This window comes from Spermophilus citellus (genome assembly GCF_964194105.1).
Source record: "Spermophilus citellus genome assembly, chromosome: 11".
Classification (NCBI taxonomy): Eukaryota; Metazoa; Chordata; class Mammalia; order Rodentia; family Sciuridae; genus Spermophilus; species Spermophilus citellus.
The window spans coordinates 57,705,992-57,730,242 of record NC_138192.1 but is presented as its reverse complement, the minus strand read 5'-3'; the positions used below and the strand labels follow the sequence as shown (position 1 = coordinate 57,730,242).

Genomic DNA, 24,251 nt, shown 5'->3' with positions numbered 1-24,251 from the left:
CTGCTTAAATTAATGTTGTAGATAAATTAGTCCATAGGAATGATGTAAGAATACTTCTAAATTAGAACAGTGAATTTCAGATAACACTAGTAATAATCATACTATTATAACTGATTAAATATAATTTTCTAATAGTTACTAGAAAAGGCAGAAGCCCGTGAACGTGAAAGAGAAAAAGAGGAGGCTCGGAAGATGAAACGAAAAGAATCTGCATTCAAGAGCATGCTGAAACAAGCTACTCCTCCAATAGAGTTGGATGCTGTCTGGGAAGATGTATGTGTACTTGGAAATTTTCTTGTTTGTTTTTATTTTTCAAAAAAAAAAAAACTGAAAATAAAAAAATTTTAATTATTTTCCCTTTTAAAGCCAAATAATAAGGTAAATTTGTAGAGTATATAAAACATTTATTAAGTCAGCTGTGACTCTGCATTTATGAATATTAATGATTCGGACTTTTGAAGAAAACAATAAGTACACTTTTAGAGGATGAGCTTATCACAGTTTTTACTTGTTAATTTGATTTCTTTCTCAAAAGCATACTGGTATACTTTTCCTTGGCATTCATATGTTTATCACATTACTGATTTTTTTCAGATCCGGGAGAGATTTGTAAAAGAGCCAGCATTTGAAGACATTACTCTAGAATCTGAAAGGAAAAGAATATTTAAAGATTTTATGCATGTGCTTGAGGTAATTTTATTATTCTCATAACTGAATGAAATACTACAAAACATACAAAATATTTAAAATTTTTGAATGATCAAAATATATTTCTTAACATTTACTTGCTTTTGTCAAATATAGGAAGTTTAGGGAATGTTTTATTTCTGTGGAAAGTTTTAAAGTGAAATAAACTGCAAGTTTTCACGGGAATATCCAGAGTCGTGTGTAAAGAATGTATATTTTTTTAATAGTTTTCAGAAATTCATTGATTGACTAGTAAACTTAAAACTTAAAATTTTGTTATAAAGCAATTAAAAAAAAAAAACCTATTTTAAGGATGTATCAGGCATTATATACTTCATTGGATGTACAGAAAACCCAGAGAGTTTCTCGGGAAAAAAATGGAGCAAATAGTTTTATTAAAGTGCATAATGAAAATGTTCCTTTAGTCGAATAATATGCAGGCTTCGATGAAGGTTTCAGGTAGTCCCTTGTAAATATGCTCAATTGATAATGATTCAAAAATAATGTTGATGCTGTTAAGCAGTGTTCAAATAAAAACTTATGAAGTTACAGATCAGTAAACCAAGGCAAAGTGAAATATGAAGTACCTTTCAGGGAAAGGATTCCGGTACAAGCGTTTTGGCTCCAGGGTCAATGTTTTCAACAAGTTCTCTTAATAAGCTAATACTTTGCAACAAACCAAAAGATTGTACAAATTCATAATCGTAATGTTAGCATTGTAATCCTGCACAAAGATTACTTGTCTGTTTACTACCTCTTTGGATTTATTATTATTGATTAATATCACTGTTAACAGTTTCTTCTGCTACTATGTACTCATGTAGCGCATATTGTTTCACAGCTGCCTCTGTATCTGTTCCTATTGCCTTTGAGCTGTCTTCTACCCTTAGTTTAGACCAATGGCATCTGAATTATCTAGGAATTCCTTAGAAATACATAGAAATTCCACTTGTGAATCTTAGTTTTGAGCCAGATTCCCAAGCATTAGAATGTACTTTGAATTTTCCACTCCCCACCCTGCCCCAGTACCAGGGATTTAATCCAGCGTTCCTTTACCACTGAGCTACATCCGCAGCCCTTTTTATTTTTTGAGACAGGGTCACACTAAGTTGCTGAGGCAGGCTTTGAATTTGCAGTCCTCCTACCTTGGCCTCAGAGATTGCTGGGATTACAGGCATGTGCCACTGCACCCTGCTTATATTGTGAATTTTGAAATGCTCAAATCTAGATAATACCCTATCTGTTTTTCCCCAACTCAAGAATCTCCAACTATGTTTTTTTCATTTTGTGCTGGGGATAAGTTAATGACTTGGTAAATGGAGCTAAAGATAGTACATAGAGAAAGGCTAAACACATTCAGATTTTTAATTTGGGTCTTGAGGTAGAAAAGAAAGGTTACATTCATTGAGACAAGAGGATAAGGGTTTTTGTCTGAGGCAGATTCTTTGTTTCCACTTAAGTGGTTGAAACAGTCCATTTCCAAAGCCATACACATGTTTAGGATCAAGAAGCTTTTATTGCAATACTTCCCCTTTCAAGTGTGTCTCTGAGGTTATTCTTTATTTTAGTGCCTTGCATAACTTGTTAGACAAAGCCAGATTCTTAAAAAAGAATTTAAAAAGTCTGAATGTCACTATTTTTCATTATTTCATTGTTATTGAAAGCAGTTGGGACTATTCTTCATATTATACATTTCTAGACTGTATCAATTTTCCCTCCTAACATTTTCATTCTTGTTAAAATTGTTCTTACTGCCAAACGCAGTGTCGCATACCTGTAATCCCAGCAGTTTAGGAGACTGAGAAGGAGAATCACAAATTCAAAGCCACCCTCAGCAAGGGCAAGATGCTAAGCAACTCAATGAAGACCCTATCTCTAAGTAAAATATAAAACAGGGCTGAAGATGTGGCTCAGTGGCCAAGTTTCCCAGAGTTCAATCCCTGGTACCCCACCCCACCCCCATGTAAAAAAAACCTATTCTCACTACTAATACTTTTAAGATCATTTTTTATTTAGATGTCTAAATTAGTGGGTATAGCATGAGTAAGAAAAAAAACAGAAACTGTTAAAATGATTAATGATTCTTTGCATGATCTCCAGGGATTATATCCTACATATGTGGCATTTCAATCTAAGAAGGTTTTGTGTGACTTCTAAAAGACTTTATGATCCATTATGTAAAGCAAATGTAAATTCTTGAAATTTTCTTCTACCCTGGTAGCATGAATGTCAACATCATCATTCAAAGAACAAGAAACATTCTAAGAAATCTAAAAAACATCATAGGAAACGTTCCCGCTCCCGATCGGTAAGGAAGTTTAAAGATGGCACCCTGAATGTACTAAAATATTTAGTAGCATCATTGTGAATTAGATTATTTGTATTATTTAGGGGTCAGATTCAGATGATGATGACAGTCATTCGAAGAAAAAACGACAGCGTTCAGAGTCCCGTTCTGCTTCAGAACATTCTTCTAGTGCTGAGTCTGGTGAGATTTCTAATTATTGATCAAAATTATTGACCCTTTTATTGCCTCAAATTCTTACACTTTATTTTTCCTTTTATGCTCTTCAGAGAGAAGTTATAAGAAATCAAAAAAGCATAAGAAGAAAAGCAAGAAGAGGAGACATAAATCTGTAAGCAAGATTCATGCTTTTACATTCAACCTAGGCTTTGGTTTTTCTTAGCTTTATCAGTGGCTATTAGAACCTTCTCCCAACCTAATCCTTTGTAGTCTAGTTTAGTCGTGTACAGACTTTTGTAGTTAACCTTACATTAAAATCATTTGGTAAACTTCAAACAAATACACATGCCAGTGTCAGAATTCTTACCCTTGTCTTTAATCTTCAAGATAGACCCAAAAGTGAGGGTATGTATGTTTATCACAACTGTTATTGAGAAACACAAATTTTAACATATAAACAACCACTTTTCAGTGATTATAGTTCTTCATCTTTAGGTATATATTCAACAGGATATCACTTATTGAATTGGAATTTTTTTATTGGTGCTCACATAAATTTGTGCATATCTGATTAAGAGAGATTCTTGGCATGAATATTATATTTTAGGAAATCCCTCATTTACAGCAGTAATTTTAAGGAAAGAATTTCATTTACAGCTAAGCTAACAGCAATATTTTATATCTAAATCAACTGATAGTACATTGTAGTGGTAAGAAAATAGAATATCTGAGCTGGAGGTGTAGCTCAGTGGTAAAAGTACATGCTTGCTTAGCACATATGAAGCCCTAGGTTCAATGCTCAGCACAACAGAAGAAAAAAAAATATAACCTATCTAAAGTAGTAGGGAGGCTTCTATTTAGTGGTGTTTTACCATTATCAGAATGTCATCCTACTCATGGGAAAGACTGTCTCCTTCCATAAGTCTTTGGGAAATTTTATCAAACACTTGAGGTTAACAATTCAAATTATATTTTCCCACTCTAGGAACACTAATATTATGAGTGCATGTTAAATATTATCTGTATGTGGATTTTTAAAAGATAGAATGGCATCTCTATGAAAATACAAACAAGTAACTTTATTTACATAGGACTCTCCAGAATCAGATGCTGAGCGAGACAAGGATAAAAAAGAAAAAGATCGGGAAAGTGAAAAAGATAGAACTAGACAAAGATCAGAATCAAAACACAAATCACCTAAGAAAAAGACTGGAAAAGATTCTGTAAGTATTTCGGTTGTTTTATTCTTACATTTACAAAAATAGAAAAGTGGTTTCAAGAAGTATTGACTTTCAGTTTTGCTGCCATTGAGGGAAACAATATCAGTTAACTGCTTTTCTTACAAAAGGTTTTCTAATACTTACTGTCATGAATGACCTGATTTGACTGTCCCAAATTTTATATCCCTTATAAAATAACAGCATTCTGTAACTATAGTTTTAACATTTACACTAAGAAAGAATATGGTCTCTGGTTTGTACATTCTCACTAATAAGTGACAGTGGGTGTTTTCTGATCAATTTTTAAGGATTTTTTTTTCTTTTTGTTTAAGGGATATAAAATATAGACTCTGCAGGGATTCTTTGGATATCCACAGTTGTCATCATTCCACCTTTACTAGTTTCAAAAGGTAGCATTGCAGTAACATTTAGAAATATGAATTGGGGAATGGGTGAACACAAAAGAAAAAGAGAATACAAGCCAAGTATAGACTTTATTATCATGTTACATAATTAGTTTCTCATATATACATAATGTAAATGTGAATGGCAGAGCACATGATAATGCAAATCTTTGCTTCACCAATTTCCTATACAAATGTCTTTCGCAAGGGTAATTAACGCCTAGGAATCATCAGTGGAGAGAGATCCTTAACCATGTAGATTAGCCCTGGTCCCTACCTCTCTACCTTTGGATATTCGGATCCAGTTGATATAGAGCAGGGGTTTTTTTTTTGTGGTGGTTTTTAAATCTGTATGCAACAGGTGAGTCTTAATGACAACCATAGTAAAGAATGAAATCCTACCCTCCTCTGTTAGTACTTTTTCTTAACAGTGAGTTAAACAATTTTTAAAAGAGGTTGGGTGAAGTCTACCCACTCTACAAAGGTTGTGTTTCTCAGAGAATGCCATGTTTTTGTTTATTTTGTCTAAATCTTGTCCTGCTTGTAAATGTAATATGTTTGAACAGTAGAAACTTAGAGTATAATAATACTTTCCTTTCTGTAATAGAGTGCTACCTAGAAATCTGTGCAAATATATTACCAAGTATGTAAGCACATAGCTTTCTAATAAGAAGAAACAAGAAGCCTCATTCAGTTTCGTAAAAGGGAAGAGAAAAAACCAGTGTGTATAGTTCTTCTGGTTTCAAAATTCAAGTTTTTTCCACTAATGGATCCATTTGATGGGCTTTTAACCCTGTAAAATGTGTGCTTCTTTGGAAGAGAATCCATATAAATCTTGATTCTTTTCTCACAGGTTTATTACTTTATAATCTTCTGACTACTAACATCTGTAATTATGTTCAATGTCTTTTCAGGGTAATTGGGATACTTCTGGCAGTGAACTGAGTGAAGGTGAATTAGAAAAGCGCAGAAGAACCCTTTTGGAGCAACTGGATGATGATCAATAAATTATACCAAATATATGTTTACAGTATGATTTAAAGTCTAATTCAGACCAGGGACTCTATTTTAAGTTCAGTTTAAATAACACTGGGTTTTAATTGTATCACAGAAAAAAAAAAGTGCATTTAAGTATTGTTATTGTGGACTTTATATAAGCAAAAGAAATTGAAAATAACTTCTGATTCTGTATCAAGAATCATATTTTCCTACAGTCATAACTGTCTTTCTGTGACCCTTTCATAGGGCACTGCAGGATGGATTAAAGGTGGCAATTTACTGATAACTGCAAATGTCTCTACTTTGTTCTAAAGTCTTAAGTCATGAGGTGATTTGATTTACTTTTAGAAGTTGAATTTTGAAGATATATGACAATTTTTTTGATAATATCGTAGTACAAAAAAAAGCACCAGCAACCAATAAATCTGCTTTTTTGTGCACTACCCAACTGGTTACAGCCAATGTGATCTATTATGGTGAGCTTGTAAGAAATGGGTGTTTTTGATGGAAACTTGGTAGACCCTTAACTCTAGTGGTGCAATAAGCACTGCTGTAATAAAGCCACCGTTATTTTTTATGAAACATCTGACATTTTAAAAAGGCTATTGTGAGGGCATTATTTTGAGCATCTATTTTGAGGTGATGTTTAAAAAAGTTAACATCGAATCAAATTGTAAATTAGATTAAATATATTGCCTTAAGGACCTACTAAAGAATGTGCCACCAATCTTTAAGTGATAGTTGCAATATACTTGTCAAAAAAGAAAAAAAAATCAATGTTGACTTTAAAACATTTTCTTTAACAGCTGTCTTGATTTTTTTTTATCCAATTTTTTTTTCTTTTTTGTTTTCTTTCTCTCTCTCTCTCTTTTTTTTTTTTTTTTCCCATTGAGGAGGGCTTTTACCTTCCCTACTCACTGAGAAGTATTGACTTCGTGGTACACATTCTAAAGCATTTCTGATTTGAATATTTTTGTACATTTTTATCAATTATTAAACCTTCTCTTCTAGTGCGTACTAGTATTTATTTCTACTTAAACTGCTCAGCTCTAAAGAAATTGTATAATCATTTTAAAGATACTAGAAATTTGCTTCATCTTACCCATAAATAGCTAGTTTACTTTCCCTTTTTAATATTTAAGAATATTATAAATCAGTGCATTTGAGGTCCCTTGATTTGTTTTTTACCAATAAATTTCCTATGGAATATTTTAGGCAATGGTTTGAAGATAGAATACCCTTTACATGCTAACTTTTGAAGGTTGGTGATGTAATTTATACTATTTTCCTTCAGTGCAGGAGATTTTTTTAAGAAAGAAAATTTTAGCACAGGCTTTGGTATTATTGTAGGTATTATCTTTGTTCTTTTAATTTGGACACTAAGATATCCTATTTCAGGTTGAGATTTACAAGAAAAGTCTTTCCTCATTATCTTAATGAGCTTGAAAGTGAAAATGACCAAGACAGCTCTTTCCCATCCTGCCCTACGTTTTAATTAAATCTAGTTTCCACTGTGTAAAGGCTCAATAAAAGGGGGTGAATTTTTTTTTCTAAAATCCTTTCTGCCACATCATTTTTCTGCTATGAAATATAACCTGACTTTGTAGATACAAAGTGAGAATCATCATCTTTGAGAAAATGTGAAATTGAATCACTTGCTTAAGATTAGTCTCTTCTGGTTATATTAGTCAAAACACCTAACAACTCTGGCAATTAATTTTCAGAGTTCCCATTTTAATGATAGATTGCTAATCATGTTAAACACCTGACATGGAAGTCAGTGGCCAAATCTTTAAAACATGCATATAATACTGGAAGATATACTAGTAATGTTTCACAAGAGAATTTAGAATCTGTAAAACATTGCTTTAATTATTCCATGATTGATGATTTTTCAAGTACAGTTTTCAAAAAAGTTTTGATTTTTCTATTTAAAATAAAAAGTTATTGATGTTTTAGCATGTCCTCAGAATAGATTTGTTTTTTTTTTGTAATCTTACTACATCTTCCAGTTCCTCCAAGATATAAATTCAATTGTAGTTCACCCATGCAAATTATTTGCTCTAATAAGTTAACACGTGGTAACTGAAACGCAACATCTTTCCTATAAAAGATGTGAATGAAGTGACTGATCTAGCTGCCAGAGATTGCTTATTGTCTGAAGGAATAGGTGATGGGAGATTTTATTAAAACAGAAAACGGGGGGTATTTTTAACTTAATAGATTAGCTGAAATATCTTGGTATATTGGTTCTATTAGTGTGTTCAAACATAAGGCCCAGACAATGTTGAGGGTTTATTTTTCCCCTTAACATCACTATTATATGAATTAGTGGATAATGTTCATTAATACAATTAATGTAGCTAAAATCAGGATCTCAAAAATTGTTCTTATTTTCTCCCAGTCCATAATATTAACATGTTGGGAAAATTTAATTTGTATGAGAAGTTAGATAATTTAACCAATCAGGTATTAAGAATTATTTGCTATCTAAGTGAATTTAAATAATGTACTTTTAAAAACCATGGTCCTATCTTATTTTTTAACATAAAAGTAGTTTTTATGCTGCCAAGTAAATTTGAATAATGATTAATCACAGCTATTTCTTCTTTTGACTTTTGCTTAATTGGGCCTGACTTTACCCAAATACAAATAGAAAAAGGTTTTTCTAAATTAAGGTAATTCCGAGTGGTAGGATAAACAAACTGTTGCTGTGCTCTTTTTCTGGAAAGTTCATAGTTTCAAACAATATGTAATTTATAAATTGAAAAACTAAACATTCTTGAAAGCTAAGTACTTTAGATCTGAAAATATGAAACAAAGTACTTTAATTCCTTAACTCTCTGTATTTCATTTTTCCTTTCGGATGTCTCTGTCAATTCCAGATAGATTTTTTTTTTTTTTAAAGAGAGAATGAGACAGACAGAAAGAATATTTAATATATATATATTTTTTAGTTTTCAGCGGACACAACATCTTTATTTGTATGTGGTGCTGAGGATCGAACCCAGGCCGCACGCGTGCTACCGCTTGAGCCACATCCCCAGCCCCAGATAGATTTTAATTTAGCTATCCTTACTGCTTTAAACTGTACCCCCTGGACATGGTGGTGGTCTCCTAACCTGAGGCAGGAGGATCATAAATTCAAGGCCAGCCTCAGCAATTTAGGCAGACCCTCTCTCAAAATAAAAACAGTCTGGGGATGCGTCTTAGTGGTTCAGTACTAAGGGTTTTGTCCCTCCTACCAAAAAAATAAATAAAAATAAGCCACTCATTTTACAAAAAAGCAAAATAAGGTGATTTATTTTCATAGAACTGTGTTCTAAGAGACTTATATTCTCATTCTGTGCTTTTGACAATGTTATATACCAGTCTAGTAATTCTTAGCTTATTTTATACTTAAGTTTTCTAAAAGTGGTAGTCATGTAATTCATTCCTCGGCAGGGATTTGTCTTTATCGTTCACTGCTCTGTATATATCCCTGTGAAGTAGGACAGTGCCTGGCACATAATAAGCACTTACTGAATGAATGTAAAATATTAGTTTATAAATGTACTCATTTAGCAACCATGGTATCCATCATGCTTATTGAAGGGCTTTAAAAGACATCACTAACCCACAGTTTAAGCCACATTGAAGTACATCTAAAATAAGGTCTAGTGATTATACCTTATCCCGTAAGTGTCCAAAAGTTTCTCAGAAAAATCTTAGAATCAATCCTGATTCTAAGAAAAACTAATCCTTTCGGGCTATTTTTGAATAGAGGTGAGTCATGGTGACATGGCAGCCATTCCCATTTATTGGAGCTAACTTAAAGGGGTGGTAGGAAGTGACAGATGGTTTTGCTTCAACTACCCCAACAGTGTTCTTAACCCTTCCTTTATTTTAGTCTACCTGATGAAAACTCAGGTTCCTTAACGATAGTAAATTCTCTTCTTAAGCTTGCTTCATAGACTTAGAAATTAGAAAGGCTTATAATTCTCAATGGGATCTAGTTCAAGGCTATTTCATGCATTGTTAGTGACTGGTAATTGACCATTAATTTGATGGTAATTACACTAGGTATAAAGTTGTTTACATTCCAGAGGTACTAGCTAATCTCTACTCCCACCCCAGTCTAGACTGAAACAGTGAATGACTGGCTAAATCACATCGGATTCAAGCTAAGCCATTTCTTGATGCTATTGAATGCTAATCTTTAGGTTATCTTAGTGTATTATTTATAAGCATTTTTTTCCGGTCCTGCCTACAAATATTTTTGGTAGGTATTAGTTTTCTTGCCTACCTCTATAACCGAAGAGAGGACTTACTCTGAAAGGTGAGTAATAGAAGGAGCAAGGGTGTTTCCTATTTGTAATTCCCAGGTTTTCACATCTGTACAGTTATATATCTCACCTTTTGTAAATAGAATTTACTAGAAAAATGGCATATTTTACTAAATGAGTTGGATTCCTGTCAACGTTTTTCTTTTAGCATCCTTTAGGCAGCAAGCAGTTCTCTGAGTTGTTAAATGCCCACATCCTGTTTTCTCAGTGTAATATCTGTTTAAAATATCCCTTTAAAAAAAAAAAAGACCTTCATGCGTTTCTTATGTCCAATTTTTTCTTGGGAATAGGTGGATGTTTGTTTATAGAAATGGAAAACAATTCTTCTGTATGTACTGTACCAATAAATTCATCTTTGTAGACATTTCTGATAATAAATACTAGAAAACAGTATATTAGGGCTACCAGAAGAGTTTTGTTTTATCAAATACTAAAGTTACTAGGCACGTGAATTATAAAGCTATTAAAAAAATTACATTTTCCAGTGTAAAATTAGATATTATACAGAGAAAAACCCAGTATGTCGAACACCCCAAAACAGTGATGATCCATTCTGTGCCTGGCAAATTGTGTCAGGAGGGTCACTGGACATTGCAGTGAAGTTTATGGTGGAGCATGGGAAATAGGGAGCACAATGGTACATCCTTCTGAGTCATGGGTAAACATTTCTAAACACTTTGGTGAAGGTATAGCTCAGTGGTAGAGTACTTGCTTACATGTGCAAGGTCCTGGTTTCAATCTCTAGTACTCACCCCCTACACCCTCAAAACAAATAATATCTTATTTTTTAAAACTTTCTGAATTTGTGGGATATTAAATACTTCAAATTTTTAAAAAATTGTTTTAGTTGTAGATGAACACAATATCTTTCTTTTTTTTTTTTTAAGGATCAAATCCAGTGTCTCTCTTTAAAATGTTTTACCATTAGACATTTGTCCTGGTATAAAGCAAAGTAGAGATTCTTATTTCAGGATTCAGATTTTCCTCCCTTTTATAAGAATCTCACCTACATTGTATAACTTGTTAGGGTGAAGTTCACTGAATTGGGAACTAGTGCTTGTACAGGCTCTTCTACCTACTAGATTTATGACCCTGGGCAAAGCAATTTGTCTTAGTTGGTTTCCTTTGTGTATGACAGTGTTAATACTTCTCAGGCTTGCTGAGGGGATGAAATAAGATTATTGCATATAATCTATAAATAGCCAAGTGTAGTAAATCTAAAAGTACAAATGGCAGTGTGAGAGAATTATTGATTGTAACAGCAATTCCTTAAGCAACTAATTATATTCCTCTAAGTTTATTTTAAGCCACTTGGAATATCTTCTAAAATATTTCTTGCTTCCATAAAATACATAAGCATTACAATTTTCTGATGACTTGTTACAAATACCGGTATGCATGTGCATTGGGCCTATTGTGGTTGGCAGGTGCTTACCTCTATATAGTCTACACATAACCTATTTGTATTTATTTGTACAATACCCTGATTAAATTTGGAGGGTGGTGTCTTCACCAAAGGAGAATGTTCTCTCTAAACTTATGAATACAGATTTTAGAGATACATCTCTCAATACCAAAAGCTGTTTTGTTCCTACATTCTACACAGCAGGTGGTCCAAGAGTTCATAAAGCAAGCCAGGCATCTCAATGCATGCCTACAGTCTCAGCTACCAATGAGTCTGTGAGAAGAGAATCTCTGAGAAGCCAGGAGTTTGAGAACCAGCCTGGGCAATACAGAGAGATCCCATCAGAGTTCATATAATGAAGAAGTTTTCCTAATTGCCAGTCATCTTTGGATTCTGAGTTCAAATAGCAAGAATATGCCTGTTTCTAGAGGTAAAACTGCTACCCTCCCCCTAAAATTTACTACTGAAAGACTACAACATTTTTACAGAATAGTAGTAAATAGTTTTATTTGCTTGTGTGGCATGGAAAGACCAGAAAAGTAACATGAATTGCTTTTATAAAACATTTCTAATATTGCTAAGAAGCAGGCCCATTAATAGACACAGAAAAGAACATGCCAACATTATTGTCTATTTTTACATTAACAGAGAATTATTTTTTAATATGCATGTCAGCTTTGACCTTTGGGAAATAGCTGCATTGTGGTAGGACCAACTATTGGTCTTACATGTCATGGTCAATTTGCTATTTTCATCAAAATTAAAGTTGACTTAACCCAAAGACAAAATCTTGGCATGTTCTTTTTAAAGTACATGTGGAAATGCTCCAGCAGGTGGCAGTTTAATCTGTAAATAGGTACACTAAAGTGAAATGTGGTAACTGATCCCTAAATTGTCCTTGTAGTTAAATATATATATTAAAAAAAAGAACTATAAGTTAAAATAACATTCAGATTGTATAGCATAGGCTGATGCATTTTTAAACAATATTTACAATATTACCCAGAATCTTAGGTGGGAATTAAAGAGAAGTGTAAAAACCATAAAAAACTGCACCAATTTTATAGCAAAATATCTGTACATTTAAAAAGAGATATAACTACACATTATCCAAGGAAAAGAGATCTTCACCAAGGGGTTCACATAAGCACAACATAAAATAAAATCAGTGGTTAAATACTATACAATAAACTTTACAATTAATATACTGATGTAATGTGCCAAGAAGGTAAGCCAGAAGCAGAATGTATATTATGAAAAATACAAATTTTGTTTCCGTCCACTTTTTGACTTTGGAATGGAACAAGTGCCTTGCGTGAGAGGAAGGAAATAACAATGACTTAGTTGACCATTTAGTCCCATTACTTATTCAAATTTAATACCAATGGTAATACTTTTCAATAACTTAATTTTGATTCCTCATAGCTGGGAAATACATGAACAATTTACAAAAGGAAAGAAAAGCCCTGCGATTGTCGGAGGAGAATAAGGCCAGGTTCCTAACTTTACTCTGCTAACAACAGATAAAATCTTGAATGCTTATTGATAGAGCTAGTAAACTTCTCCCTGACTAGCAAGGCACCAATTTCTATTCTCAGGATTGACCCATAAAAATCCTCAGAAATCCTACTACTGGTTAATTTTAGCGTTATTTAATAAATATATTTGCATAATTTAAAAAGCTGCCTCTAGCTTAAGAACACAGTATTGCAAATAAGTCTTATTCAACATTTTATGTCCTCATCTTGGATTTCAAACCAGTGACCGTCTCTCACAGGGTATGGCATTCTAGCACAAAAGTGGTAGAATGTGAAACGAGGCAGAGTTGAGTGACTTCTTGTGCCACTATAGTTGGATCTTGTTTGCACTTTATTGGGGCTTATGTTAGAAGGTCTTTATGTGACTTTTTCCTTCTTTTATGTTGCAAGTCCTTAAAAACACAAAGTTGATGGATGTAGCTGTAACACAAAATTAATTCCTTAAAAGACATCTCAGCAAAGGAAGCCCCAAGCAGATGCGTCCATGTTATTTAAAACTTATCAGGAAACCAGGGTGGGCCATCATGGCATAAACACAATGGCAAGTAATGAATTTAATATGAAATTTACATTTTGGTTAAAAAACTGAATAACATACCAGTGTAAAAAGATACCTAATCAAATCAAATCCTATTGCTTTGATTAATCTGAGCAGGTACTTCCATTTTTAGGCACTTGTTAACAAGGGTTGAAAGGAGAACCCATCATTTTAAAATTCCTATGTATTTGCTAATCTGAGCCCTTAGGAATTATTTTATCTGTGTTCAAGGCTGCAGCTAAATAGTAGCACATGAAATTTACATGGGCAGTTTCATTCACGCACACCCTCTATTCATGCAGGCAGGTCTTGGGTTCACATCGTTATTTCGGCACCATTAACAGAACGCAAGTTCTGATCATCAAAGCGCCTTCTAACACTTCTCCTCACCGCATCGGCTCTTCGGTATGGCTGGTTTCTAAGATCTGTAAAGAAGAGAGTGCTAGTGAAATAAAAGCAACTTTTAATATGCATCTAAGCAACACAAAGGCCAGTTGGCAGCCAATCAAAGCAGCTTGTGTAGAAGACTCAGCTAATGGGCCTTACAAACTCTTTGAGCATTGAACCAAAGACATACATTTGCCTTAAATATTTACAATCAAAATAAGATGTAATACTGGTAGGATTCTGGGACATGAGAGAAAAAACACGGGATATTTTTGTCACTGGCCAGAGTCTAGCGGAAGTCTTTGAAATGTTTCTTCAAATGGTAGCAGTTGTGGCTTGTATTTTTTTCTGGAAGCCTGAATGGCACAATAATTTTAATGAATTTTAAACAGGAGAAGAGAGCAGGAGGCCATTACTACAAGTAGTGTTAGATAAAACAGTCTAATAAAATAGACTGTCCTGTCCTATTTTATCCTTGAAATTTTAAGAAGGAAGGAACCTCAATGGCCTTAGTTTGCAGACACAGGTTGCCTTGTTTTTATTCCATTAGACTAGCTGAGTTTATTACTTTGTGAATTAGAAATGTAATGCTCAACTAACCATTAAATCTAAATTCAAAATAATACTCTTCCATCAATATTCTTTCCTGCCACCCAGTATTTTTGTGTTTTATCTGCAGGGAGAAGCTGTTAGGCCCTTCTTCATTTTCCAGTTTGTGTTGCTAGAGCAAAACAATTAGCCTTACATTTAAAAAGAAAGCAAGTCTTGAGTGAATCAAATCACTGCATACTGGTTCAAGAAGATACCACTCTAGAGGAATGGACAGAGGAAGTTTATGTAAGTCCTCCTAGTATGAAGGCATGCTTCCAGGAATAAGGCTTGTAGCTGAGTCAGCTCCTAGCCTCCTCTTGATGAAGTCAAGATAAATGGATAAACAAATAAATAAAGCAGGCTTATTCCTCTTATTTAATTTTAGTATGTATTTTCCTTTTATGAACTTAGTATTGTTGACTTCTGCTAGGAAAAAAGGTTAAATTGGTTTAATTCTGTATTTATTTGTAGAGTTTAACCTTTTTCATGCCTTCACTTACTCAGTAAGTTGAAAATGGAGCCTACAAGTCAATTGGCCCACAGAATATTTGTCCCACTTCAATCCCCTTCCCTACTATTTTTTTTTTCAGGAGCCGGGGGGATACTGGTATTTAAACCAGGGTGCTTGACCACTGAGCCACATCTCCCTCCAGTCCTTTTAAGATCCTTCAGTCTCAGCCTCCTGAGTCCAGGATTATAGGCATGTACCATTGTTCCAAAATATATTTATTGGACCCTGAATCAGTAATTAACATATATAAACTAGGGTTTCTTCAGGCTTCTCTTGAAATATAAGAAAATCAGTCAATACTGGGTTCAAATTCTTACATAGTACAAAACTGAAGCTGAGTGGGACCGAAACAACCTCTCAGATTCAACAGTTCCCACCAGGCCTGTTACCTTCCTGGCTCCTAAACTGTTGGAATTTGTGATCCTCCCCTATTCCTCTAAATTTAATCAAAGAATAGGCATGCATGCTCTAATCCCCTGAAGCTCCTGTACCCTGGCCCACGATGGTAAATTAGAAGGTCTGAATTCCATGTTAGACTAAGGATATCCAGCTCTGTGGTTCTGGAGTTCGCTGAGAAATTAGTTAAAAATCCTAATCTTTCAAAGGCTGTATATCATGTTCCCTGGCCAGGACCTGATGTTGACCTCCAGAACAAAATGGAGTTATGTGAATAACTCAAAGGCTAAGAATAGCATAAGGGAAGGACAGCCTAGAACCCAGAGCAAATACAGTGACCAACAAATACCCTTGCCCAAGCCATCACACATAGTAGGCTGGGGGAGAGTCCAACAGAGAGGCTCCCTGGTCAGATTCTCACCAGTATTACCCTTTGCCACAAATTGAAACCACTGATGTGCATACAGAGAGAGGAGGAAGCTAAGTAAAAAGTGATGCTTGCCAGCTCTGTGTATCCTCCACCACCGGTGTGCTAGAAGAAATCCTTACCCTCGAGTGAACATTTGGAAATTTAGTGATATTATTCTTCTTTAAGGCTAAACAGAAAAAAAAACAAAAACACAAAATGATGGTTAAGTAAAAATGGGATGAAAATGGAAAGCAACTCAACTTAGTGTCTAACATTCCTGGGCATATTAGCCAAAGGAGAAGAGAGCAGGAGGCCATTACTACAAGTAGTGTTAGATAAAACAGGGAGACAATCAGTGTGGCTTCCCACCCAGCTCTCTGACCACACAGTTCCAAGCTGCTTTGAAGATTGGCTCCAGAAAGACAGACAGTCCAGCAGCAAAACTGACAGCAAACATAGCCTAAGCAGATGAGTTTCCAGCTGGTTAGTAAGCACTGATGGGTAAGCACACTGCAGAGCAGGCAATGATACAAAGACACATGCATAACAAGTACAATTCATAGAATAGTTATGTTACAAGATAAATACTGACCCAGTTCCATGTCAAGTAATGGCTATTTTCACACAGTGCACTCTTGTCTGTTTTCTAGGCATGGAAAGAAGTCTGTTGCTTTTTTTAAGTATCAAAAAAATAAGCCCCAAAAGTCACCTATTGGAAAAATTTGACGTTTATTTTTGTTTTTTTAATTCTAAATGGCCTTTACTGAAGCTAGGGTTTTTGTTTTGGGGGGGGTTGTTTTTTTGGTACTGGGGATTAAACCCAGGGACGCTTTACCACTGAGCCATATCTCCAGCCCTTTTTATTTTTTCAGACAGGATCTCACTAAGTTACTGAGGCTCACCTTAAACTTGCTATCCTCCTGCCTCAGCCTCCAGAGACATTGGGATTACAGGTGTGCACCACCACACATGGCATGATGAAAAGTATTTGCTATAGTATTTCTACTAATACTACCACTACCCTGACCAAAGAGGCAGGTCCATATATGACTTCATCACAGATGAAATACCCAGGTTGACATGGAATAGAGCCACCAGTGAAGAGGCAGAAATATGATGGTGAGGAGTGCTTTTAATCCTGTGTTTTCACTTCCCACCTTGCAGCTTTGCTCCAACATTGAATTGCTGATTGCTGAACTTGAGCATGACACTGAATAGAGATGACATGCTCAGGGTTGGGATGCTGTAAGGCTGTGAATCACCAAGATCAGCACATACAGGCTGCTGGGTTGAAAAGGCTCACCATGTGAAGCTCATGGCATGAGTTCCACATACCATGGCCTGGTAAGAGCTATGAAAGGCTCAACTTATAGCCAAGCACAGTTCAGTTTCTTCAGCAAATCACAAGGCAGCATTCAAGCCCTTGTCATTTCTGAGCACTTCCATGCAGTGGGTCATCTTATGATCAAAGCATGTTAACGAAGTACCAAAAGGGGCCAGTTTGATATATGTGAAACTATTAGTGCACATAAGTGCTCAAATGTTTGGTTTAGTAGTTACTGTTACTACATTTTGTGTTACTATCATTATGTGAAACTATTAGTGCATAGTAAGTGCTCAAATGTTTGGTTTAGTAGTTATTGTTACTATCATTTTGTGTTCAAAGATATCAGTCCCAACATAGCATAAGCAATCTACTGATAGTTGAAGAAGTGTTCTGTTTTCTGAAAATGTCTGCAGGCAGTTCTATTAATCGTCACCCATCCAGACCGTAACGGCAACATGGACATGTGTATGTACTGAAAGTGGCAGTGAGTGGGCAGTAATGACGGGAACGCAAATCCATGCAGCGAAACAACACAAAATACAGCATGATGAAGACAGCAGTACCATGCTGGCACAGAGGTGGCTCCAACAGACAGACACAGGGGGACATAGAGGTCAAAAAACCTGTGCAACCTTTCAAGAACATCAGGTGAGAAAGAGTAATAGTTTAGTAATGGTACTCCTCAGTGAGAACAGGTTCGCAGAAAAACCGAGAGCCACGCTTGGCGGTGCGAGCAGTAAAGGGCACAGTCTTCAGCACTGCATTGAAAACGAGCCAAACACAAACAGAAGAGAGTGAGAGTGCGGTCTACTGCATTAGCACACGGTTAGTGCTCTGTTAATCACACCTGGGAGTGGGGTGCAGGAAAGGGCGAAGGCAATATACTCCCCAGTTAGCTTATGAAAGTCTGGAAGAGTTAATCTAGGGGCTTGGGGAGGGACAGAAAAAGGAAACTACTCTAAGGAGAATAAAAACTGCTCTTTCACCTGCTCTGTAGGTTAATGATTTAGGTAAGGAAAATAAAAAATACACATTCCATCCATTGTATAAAGTCAGGTGTCAGGAGTACGGAGGACATACTGATGACAACTGGGCTCCAAGTCTAAGTGTGCAAGGTTGCATCTCCCTACCTACACATTAATGTCACTGCAGCACAGAGACCAAGAGTGCTTATCTAGGACAGAGAGCTATTCCTGGTCCTTCTCAAGAGTGGAGTTCCTCCAGCAGTGTGGAGGAGGCGAGGACAAATGCCAGACAATGGGGGCTCAACCTGAGAGGCTCGAGTAAGCTCTGCATGGTGTCCTAGGTCGTAGACAGTAAGCACGTGTGTGCGCCATGAGTGGAGAACACCATTTGCATTGGCTACTTACCTACCCACTCAGGATTTACACTGCTTAAATTTGGGCAAGGGAATCTTTACTGACTTCCTTTTTTATCTATCCAATCTGTCTATATATCTAACTTCCCTGGGTGTGAGCAGGTGAAAAAAATTTATGGCTTTTGCAATTGGATATTCCTATTTATAATACTAACTAAGATACAATAAAAAATTAAAATCTAGGAATTATATTTTTTGAAAATTAGGACAACTGGGGACATGTGAACAATGACGGTGTATTTGATATTAAGGAACTATTACTTTGGGGTATATGATAATGGTACTATGGGTATACTTTTTTGTTTTTTTAAGAGTACTTATCTTTTAATGATACATACTGAAATATTTGTAAATGAAATTATAGTCTTGACATGCCTCCAAAATTTCCAAAGTTTGTATGAGGGTGGGTGGGGAGCACAGTGGTTACAGCATATATACAACAAGATGGCCACAACTGGTAACTGTTGAAATGGGTGAGGGGTACATGGAAACCTGGCTCACTCAAAGTACTCTATATTTCAGCATATTTTTTAACCTTATCATAATGGAAAGCTTAAAGTATCTTTGAAGCTGATAATAGCATTCATGCACAAGAGACGTGAAAGAAAGGTTACCTGCTACTACCTCCAAAAGACAGTTACCCAAGTTTATCATCCTGACTGGTAAAAAGAAGAATGGAAACTCGGGAGAATTGGTTCAAGCAGCAAGCATTAAGCTAGAATTTAATCAGACAAGAACCAAGCAAAGTAAGATAATCCCTAGCTGATAAAATGATCAGTCCCTGTAAGCCTGTTGCTAATCCAAAGTCCCTGATTTCCTATTGACTTCAGCTACTTTGAATTAAAAAAAAAAAAAAAAAAAAGAGGCTCTTCAAGAGCATTCTGGAAAATCTGCATGGACTGTGGTTAGTATAGAGCTGAATGAATTTTATCCACAGTGTTTATTATCCAAGCAGTTGAGCAGGAGTGGCCACAAGGAGAAAAATGGAGCATGATGACAAATCAAAAACAGTGGAAAACCATTAGAAAGAGGACTACTGAAAGTACAGGGTTCAAATGATACTGAAAAATAAAGATTTATCAGAGAGTGGTGGGGAGCACATATGCTACTATATGTATACTTCAAATTGGAGCTTGCAGTCTCCCTGCATAATTCTGAATCTGAATAACATCCACTAAAGCACTCTCCAACCCTGGTCAAACAAAGCTGCCATATTGGCCTGTGGCCCAGTCTAGGTGAGGCCAGCAGGATCTCCTGGGCCACAGGGAGGAATTGTCCTTTACCTGTGATGATGTCTTCAATGGCACCATCTTTTCCCTCATATACATGTCTGTTATCTTTAACTTGTCGTCTTCTTAACTCTGCAATTAACTCCTGCTGCTGCCTCTTTGATTTATGAGAAGGAGACTGAGAAGAAAGAAGAAGGGCAGAGATGAGGGGGGCCAGCACCCATTTGGAGTTTAAGAAAATATAAAATGTACCTGAGCTTTATGTACTTTAATAAGTAGCCTTAGTCAAAAATACATAATATCATCCCACCATTCTGTTCAATGCAGAAAAACTCAGGAAGCTTTAGGGAAAAACACAGAAACTCTCATCCAGAATACACAAGGCCCCACCAGGCAGCATGGGAAGGTGGGATTCTGCGGCCAAAGAAGAAGTTGGAAAAATTCACGGGGAGACGTCTTCAGCTTTGGAGCAGAGGCTGCTGGCCTCTATGACCTTTACCTGTGATTCTGCCCTGCATGCAGGCATCCTCCCAATTACAGCAAAGGTCTAGCAATTGAGGTTGCAATCTGAGGTATCACCATGAAGCCCTCCAGTCTCTGGGTTACCTAGCTTGGCCTCTCTGTACACCCAGCTAAGATTTAAATCCAAATCTCTACAAACTTGGCAATGCTACCCAAGCATGCTCTAACCCTCGTTCCAACGGTTGCTAAACAAAGTAATCAGTGAACATTTCCACACGCCAAACCCCAGAAGGAAGCGACCAGGCTCCTGTGTGAATCAGCTTGTTCCCCTCTCTACCACTTGCCTCACCTGGAGCCCAGCTCGGGAAACTAGAGATTCCTTACCTTTGGGTCCTGCTGCTCCATCAGAGCTTCTTGCTCCAGCAGTTTTTCCATGAGAGCTTGTTCCTGCTTTTTCCTCAGTTCATTTTCATCTTCTGCTTGCTGGGCAAGTTAAAAAAAAAAAAAAAAATCACATCAATGAAAATGATAAAAGTCAATCTTCCAGAATCCTTAGAGTCAGAAATTGTAGCAAATGGAAGGAGAAGATCTGCACTTCACGAGACAATTCACTGATTCTGGGTTTCACTATCCAGCAATCAAATGCCCTTAAAATCAGTAGCTGATATTCATGTCATTCAGCAGTTTATTCTGATGATCCTCTCCCTGCTCAAAAGGCTTCTGAGCCAGAGCCCCACAGACCTGTTGGAACCCACCCTCTTGGCATCTGGGCTCAATTGCCAGCAATGGTCTTGGAGCATCTCACCTACCCCAGCACCCAACAGCTTCTGTTTGCTGAGGACCAGGCCTGACTCGAAGGAGAACTGAATCACTGTGGACTGAGGGGCCTAGAGCTATCGGCCTCCACAGGACTGTAGAGCCATCTCTACACTGACCACCCAGATCTGCTACCCAAAGGGAGCAGGAGGCCTCTAGAAGGCAGCTGGGACTCACACCCGTCTGAAAGAGGGCACCTGGGTAAGAAAGAATGATGAGGATGGCTTTATAGGACACCCTTCTCCTGTTTACCTTATAGGCTTTCACAAACCGGACGAAGACGGGAAAGAAGACGGATGGCGGTGTTGTCTTGGGGTTTTCTCCAAAATACTTCACCACGTCATCAAAGGCGTCCTATGAAGAAGCAGATTTCTCTTGAATCTTGTTAGTTCCAACATTTGAACTAGGTGCTTTGAGGTAAAAGAAACTGAAGAAAGCAGCAGCTACAGCCACAGCTCCACAGCTCATTGCCTCTGCTGGCTCCCTCACTCCCACTATTCTCCCAGCCTCCATGTCTCCTCTGACAGCTGGTTGAAGACAACCAGAACTGTGTAGCAGCAGGGTGTAGGAACTCATCTCTGGGACATGCAGCCACTTCTACACCCCACTCCCCCACACACAGAAGGAGGGGCTTAAAAACATATAAAGTCAGAACCCCTTAAAAACAGTAAGGTCAGAGGGATCTTGGAAGTCTGACTCAGCCCCGCTTCAGCACTCCTACCCAGCCCCACACTGGGGACATGCCACCTCTGTTTCAACTCTTCTGCAATGCAAGACAGTTACAAACTGGAGGCCAGTCCACTGTCACAGCTTTCCAAGTTCCCCTAGCACTTCGCTTCCCCTTTGATGATGTGCAGCTCACTATGTTTTGTAGGATTGCCTAGATTTCACTGTTACCCATGTGGTCTCACATTTTGAGGAGAAGATCTACAGAAACCTGATACACCAGGGACACTGCTTAGCAGAGCACAGCACATGTTCACACACACATTGCTTGAACCAGATACAGAACCTGTGCTGGATGGAATCTAGGAGAGAAAGGGGAAGGGGGCTTTACATAAGAAGGTGAAGACCCCAAATTAGACAAGCACAATGAGTAGGGCAAGGATATGTCAGGAATAACCTAGGAAAGATACCCCTCCAATAATTATTAGCTACATAAGAAATCTACCCTCTGCAGGCAGAGAAATGGAGCATTTCTCCCTGAACCCAGGACCAGTGCCACAGGTGGTCCCAGGGGTCCAGCACTTAGACTACCTGTGCAATCTTGGCATCATCCTGCAGCTTCTTGAGCTTTGCCTCATTGTGGAAAATGAACTCCTTCAGCAGTGTGTTGTGGTCATGCATGGTGTACTCCCTCTTGGTCAAGTCCATGCCCCTCTGCAGCTCCTTCACATCCAGCAGAACATTCTCCAGGGAGACTAACAGAGAAAGCAAGGTTTCCATGAACCTCCACCAGGAGGGTCAAAACCACTGCATATCTGCCTGCTCAACCAAGTTCTCAGTAGGGATCTCAGGGATCTTACTGGGGCCCTTGGATCTAGTTCCCAGTTTTTTGCACAAAGATACTTTAATATGAATAATTGAGAAAGCACTGTCTATCAAGTACTATAATAAATTCCTTCCATGCACTGATTCGGTTGCAACATCAGCCCATTTTGCCAATAAGAAAGCAGCAAAAAAAGATCTGTGGTAGACCCTGAGCCACACAGCTATTAGATGGCAGAGAAGGAGCTCGGGTAGCAACCATGGACTCCAAAATAACTACTCCATTTCTCTCCTAGGAAATAGCCTACTGGTTGGCCTGAAAACTCAGAGACCCTTGTCTGGGACAGGCCCAAACATCTTTTCTTCTCTATCTCTTTTGCATTTCTATAGTTCTCCAGAAGGGGGCAGCATTTTGTCTTGAAGGTCAGTTAACTGATCACTAGGACCCAAAGCAACCTTGGACAGTTTTTGTTTGTTTGTTTGTTTTTATTAAAGAATCCATTCTTGCTTCAGAAAGTTTTAGCTTTAATTTTTCCATCTGCAATAAAGCTACTGTCCAGAGCAGACACACTCCTGGAACCTCCTAAGTCAGCTTCCCCATGGAGGTTGGTCCCACCTCTGGTTTCCCCATTGCCTGACTCAGCTCTGCACATAGATGAATACACAATGCAGGCTGTTTCCCTCACACTAGACTCACACTGGTTTGTCTTTGAGTACCTAATACTGCTAACAGCACCAAATATACAAAAGGTCCTCAAGTGTGTACTGGATAAATGAAGGATGAAGATATAAAGGAAGATATAAAGAATGTGTGTTAGCCCACCTGGGCACCAGAGAACAAACAGAACAGTTTAACTACTGGTTTTCTTTCTTTCTTTCTTTTTTTTTTTTTTCCCGAATGACACTTTTGGGGCCAAAGTACACTAATAATTAGTAGGTAGGAAGAATTTGTTACTTAACTTTTTTCTTAATTGGAATTAAGATGTTTAAGAACCCAAATTTAGACAAAGGAAAACTTGAAAGAAGGGAAACCTCTCCAGCAGAATATAAATTCTGCTACCTGCCTTGATGGGTCTGTCCCAGCCTGTTCTTCATAATCAAAAAATCATTTCCATCTGCCTCTCAGCTTCCACTAGGGCTTCTGAAGCATCTATCCTGGCAGCCATGTACCATTTCATTCAACATTTGCCCATTTATTTATTCCCACCATCCAATCTGCCAGGGGCTGACTGAATTATAAAGATCAATGAAGCCTGATTACACCCCTAAGAACTTGAGGTTGCAATGGACATACAAACTGTTATAAAATTTGATAAATCTTGAACAAGAAGGTAGTACAGAATGCTCACAGAAATGAAAGCCATTTAGCCTGGCTAGGGGCATCATAAAAGACTTTGCCCTAATAGTTTGAGTGTAGGAAACTTTTTGGAGTAGACCTCAGGAAGGTTGAAGATGACAAGTTGAAAATTGCCGTCAGTAATTAATTCCAAGGTCAACTTGCATATCACTCTTTTTTCAAACATGATACTCTTTTGAGATGACATGACATACTCTCTTGAGAGAACATCATACTAATATAATATATTATATTCCTCATAATATACTATATAAGGAATAGAAAGACAGGTTCCAGTCTGTTGCTATCACTTTCTATCCATGTGATTGAAATAAGAAAAT

General features: G+C 37.0%; 2 protein-coding genes across 22 annotated transcripts in view; one reads left to right on the top strand and one right to left on the bottom strand.

Moving 5' to 3' along the window:
• The window catches only part of PRPF40A (pre-mRNA processing factor 40 homolog A), a gene marked incomplete at its 5' end in the record, with an annotated part of 56,458 nt that extends 50,661 nt beyond the window's left edge, over positions 1-5,797 (top strand). For all 12 annotated transcript variants that reach the window (XM_081261239.1, XM_081261238.1, XM_081261237.1 and 9 more), the window contains 7 exons: positions 136-273; positions 595-690; positions 2,909-2,995; positions 3,079-3,175; positions 3,262-3,323; positions 4,243-4,374; positions 5,690-5,797. In XM_081261239.1, the coding sequence (XP_081117365.1) occupies positions 136-273; positions 595-690; positions 2,909-2,995; positions 3,079-3,175; positions 3,262-3,323; positions 4,243-4,374; positions 5,690-5,782 (705 nt within the window). In that variant the 3' untranslated portion in view covers positions 5,783-5,797. The remainder of the gene's footprint in view (positions 1-135; positions 274-594; positions 691-2,908; positions 2,996-3,078; positions 3,176-3,261; positions 3,324-4,242; positions 4,375-5,689) is intronic.
• Positions 5,798-7,272: 1,475 nt separating this feature from the next.
• The window catches only part of FMNL2 (formin like 2), a 303,439-nt gene continuing 286,460 nt past the window's right edge, over positions 7,273-24,251 (bottom strand). For 2 of the 10 annotated variants that reach the window (XM_081261219.1, XM_081261226.1), the window contains 7 exons: positions 22,344-22,507; positions 21,339-21,440; positions 20,655-20,753; positions 19,863-19,986; positions 19,194-19,238; positions 15,968-16,061; positions 7,273-14,005 (listed from right to left, as the gene is read on the bottom strand). In XM_081261219.1, coding sequence (XP_081117345.1) covers position 14,005; positions 15,968-16,061; positions 19,194-19,238; positions 19,863-19,986; positions 20,655-20,753; positions 21,339-21,440; positions 22,344-22,507 — 629 coding nt within the window. In that variant the 3' untranslated portion in view covers positions 7,273-14,004. Of the gene's footprint in view, positions 14,006-15,967; positions 16,062-17,833; positions 17,960-19,193; positions 19,239-19,862; positions 19,987-20,654; positions 20,754-21,338; positions 21,441-22,343; positions 22,508-24,251 lie in introns of those variants that run through there. The other 8 variants (XM_081261223.1, XM_081261228.1, XM_081261225.1 and 5 more) reach the window with 5 other exon arrangements.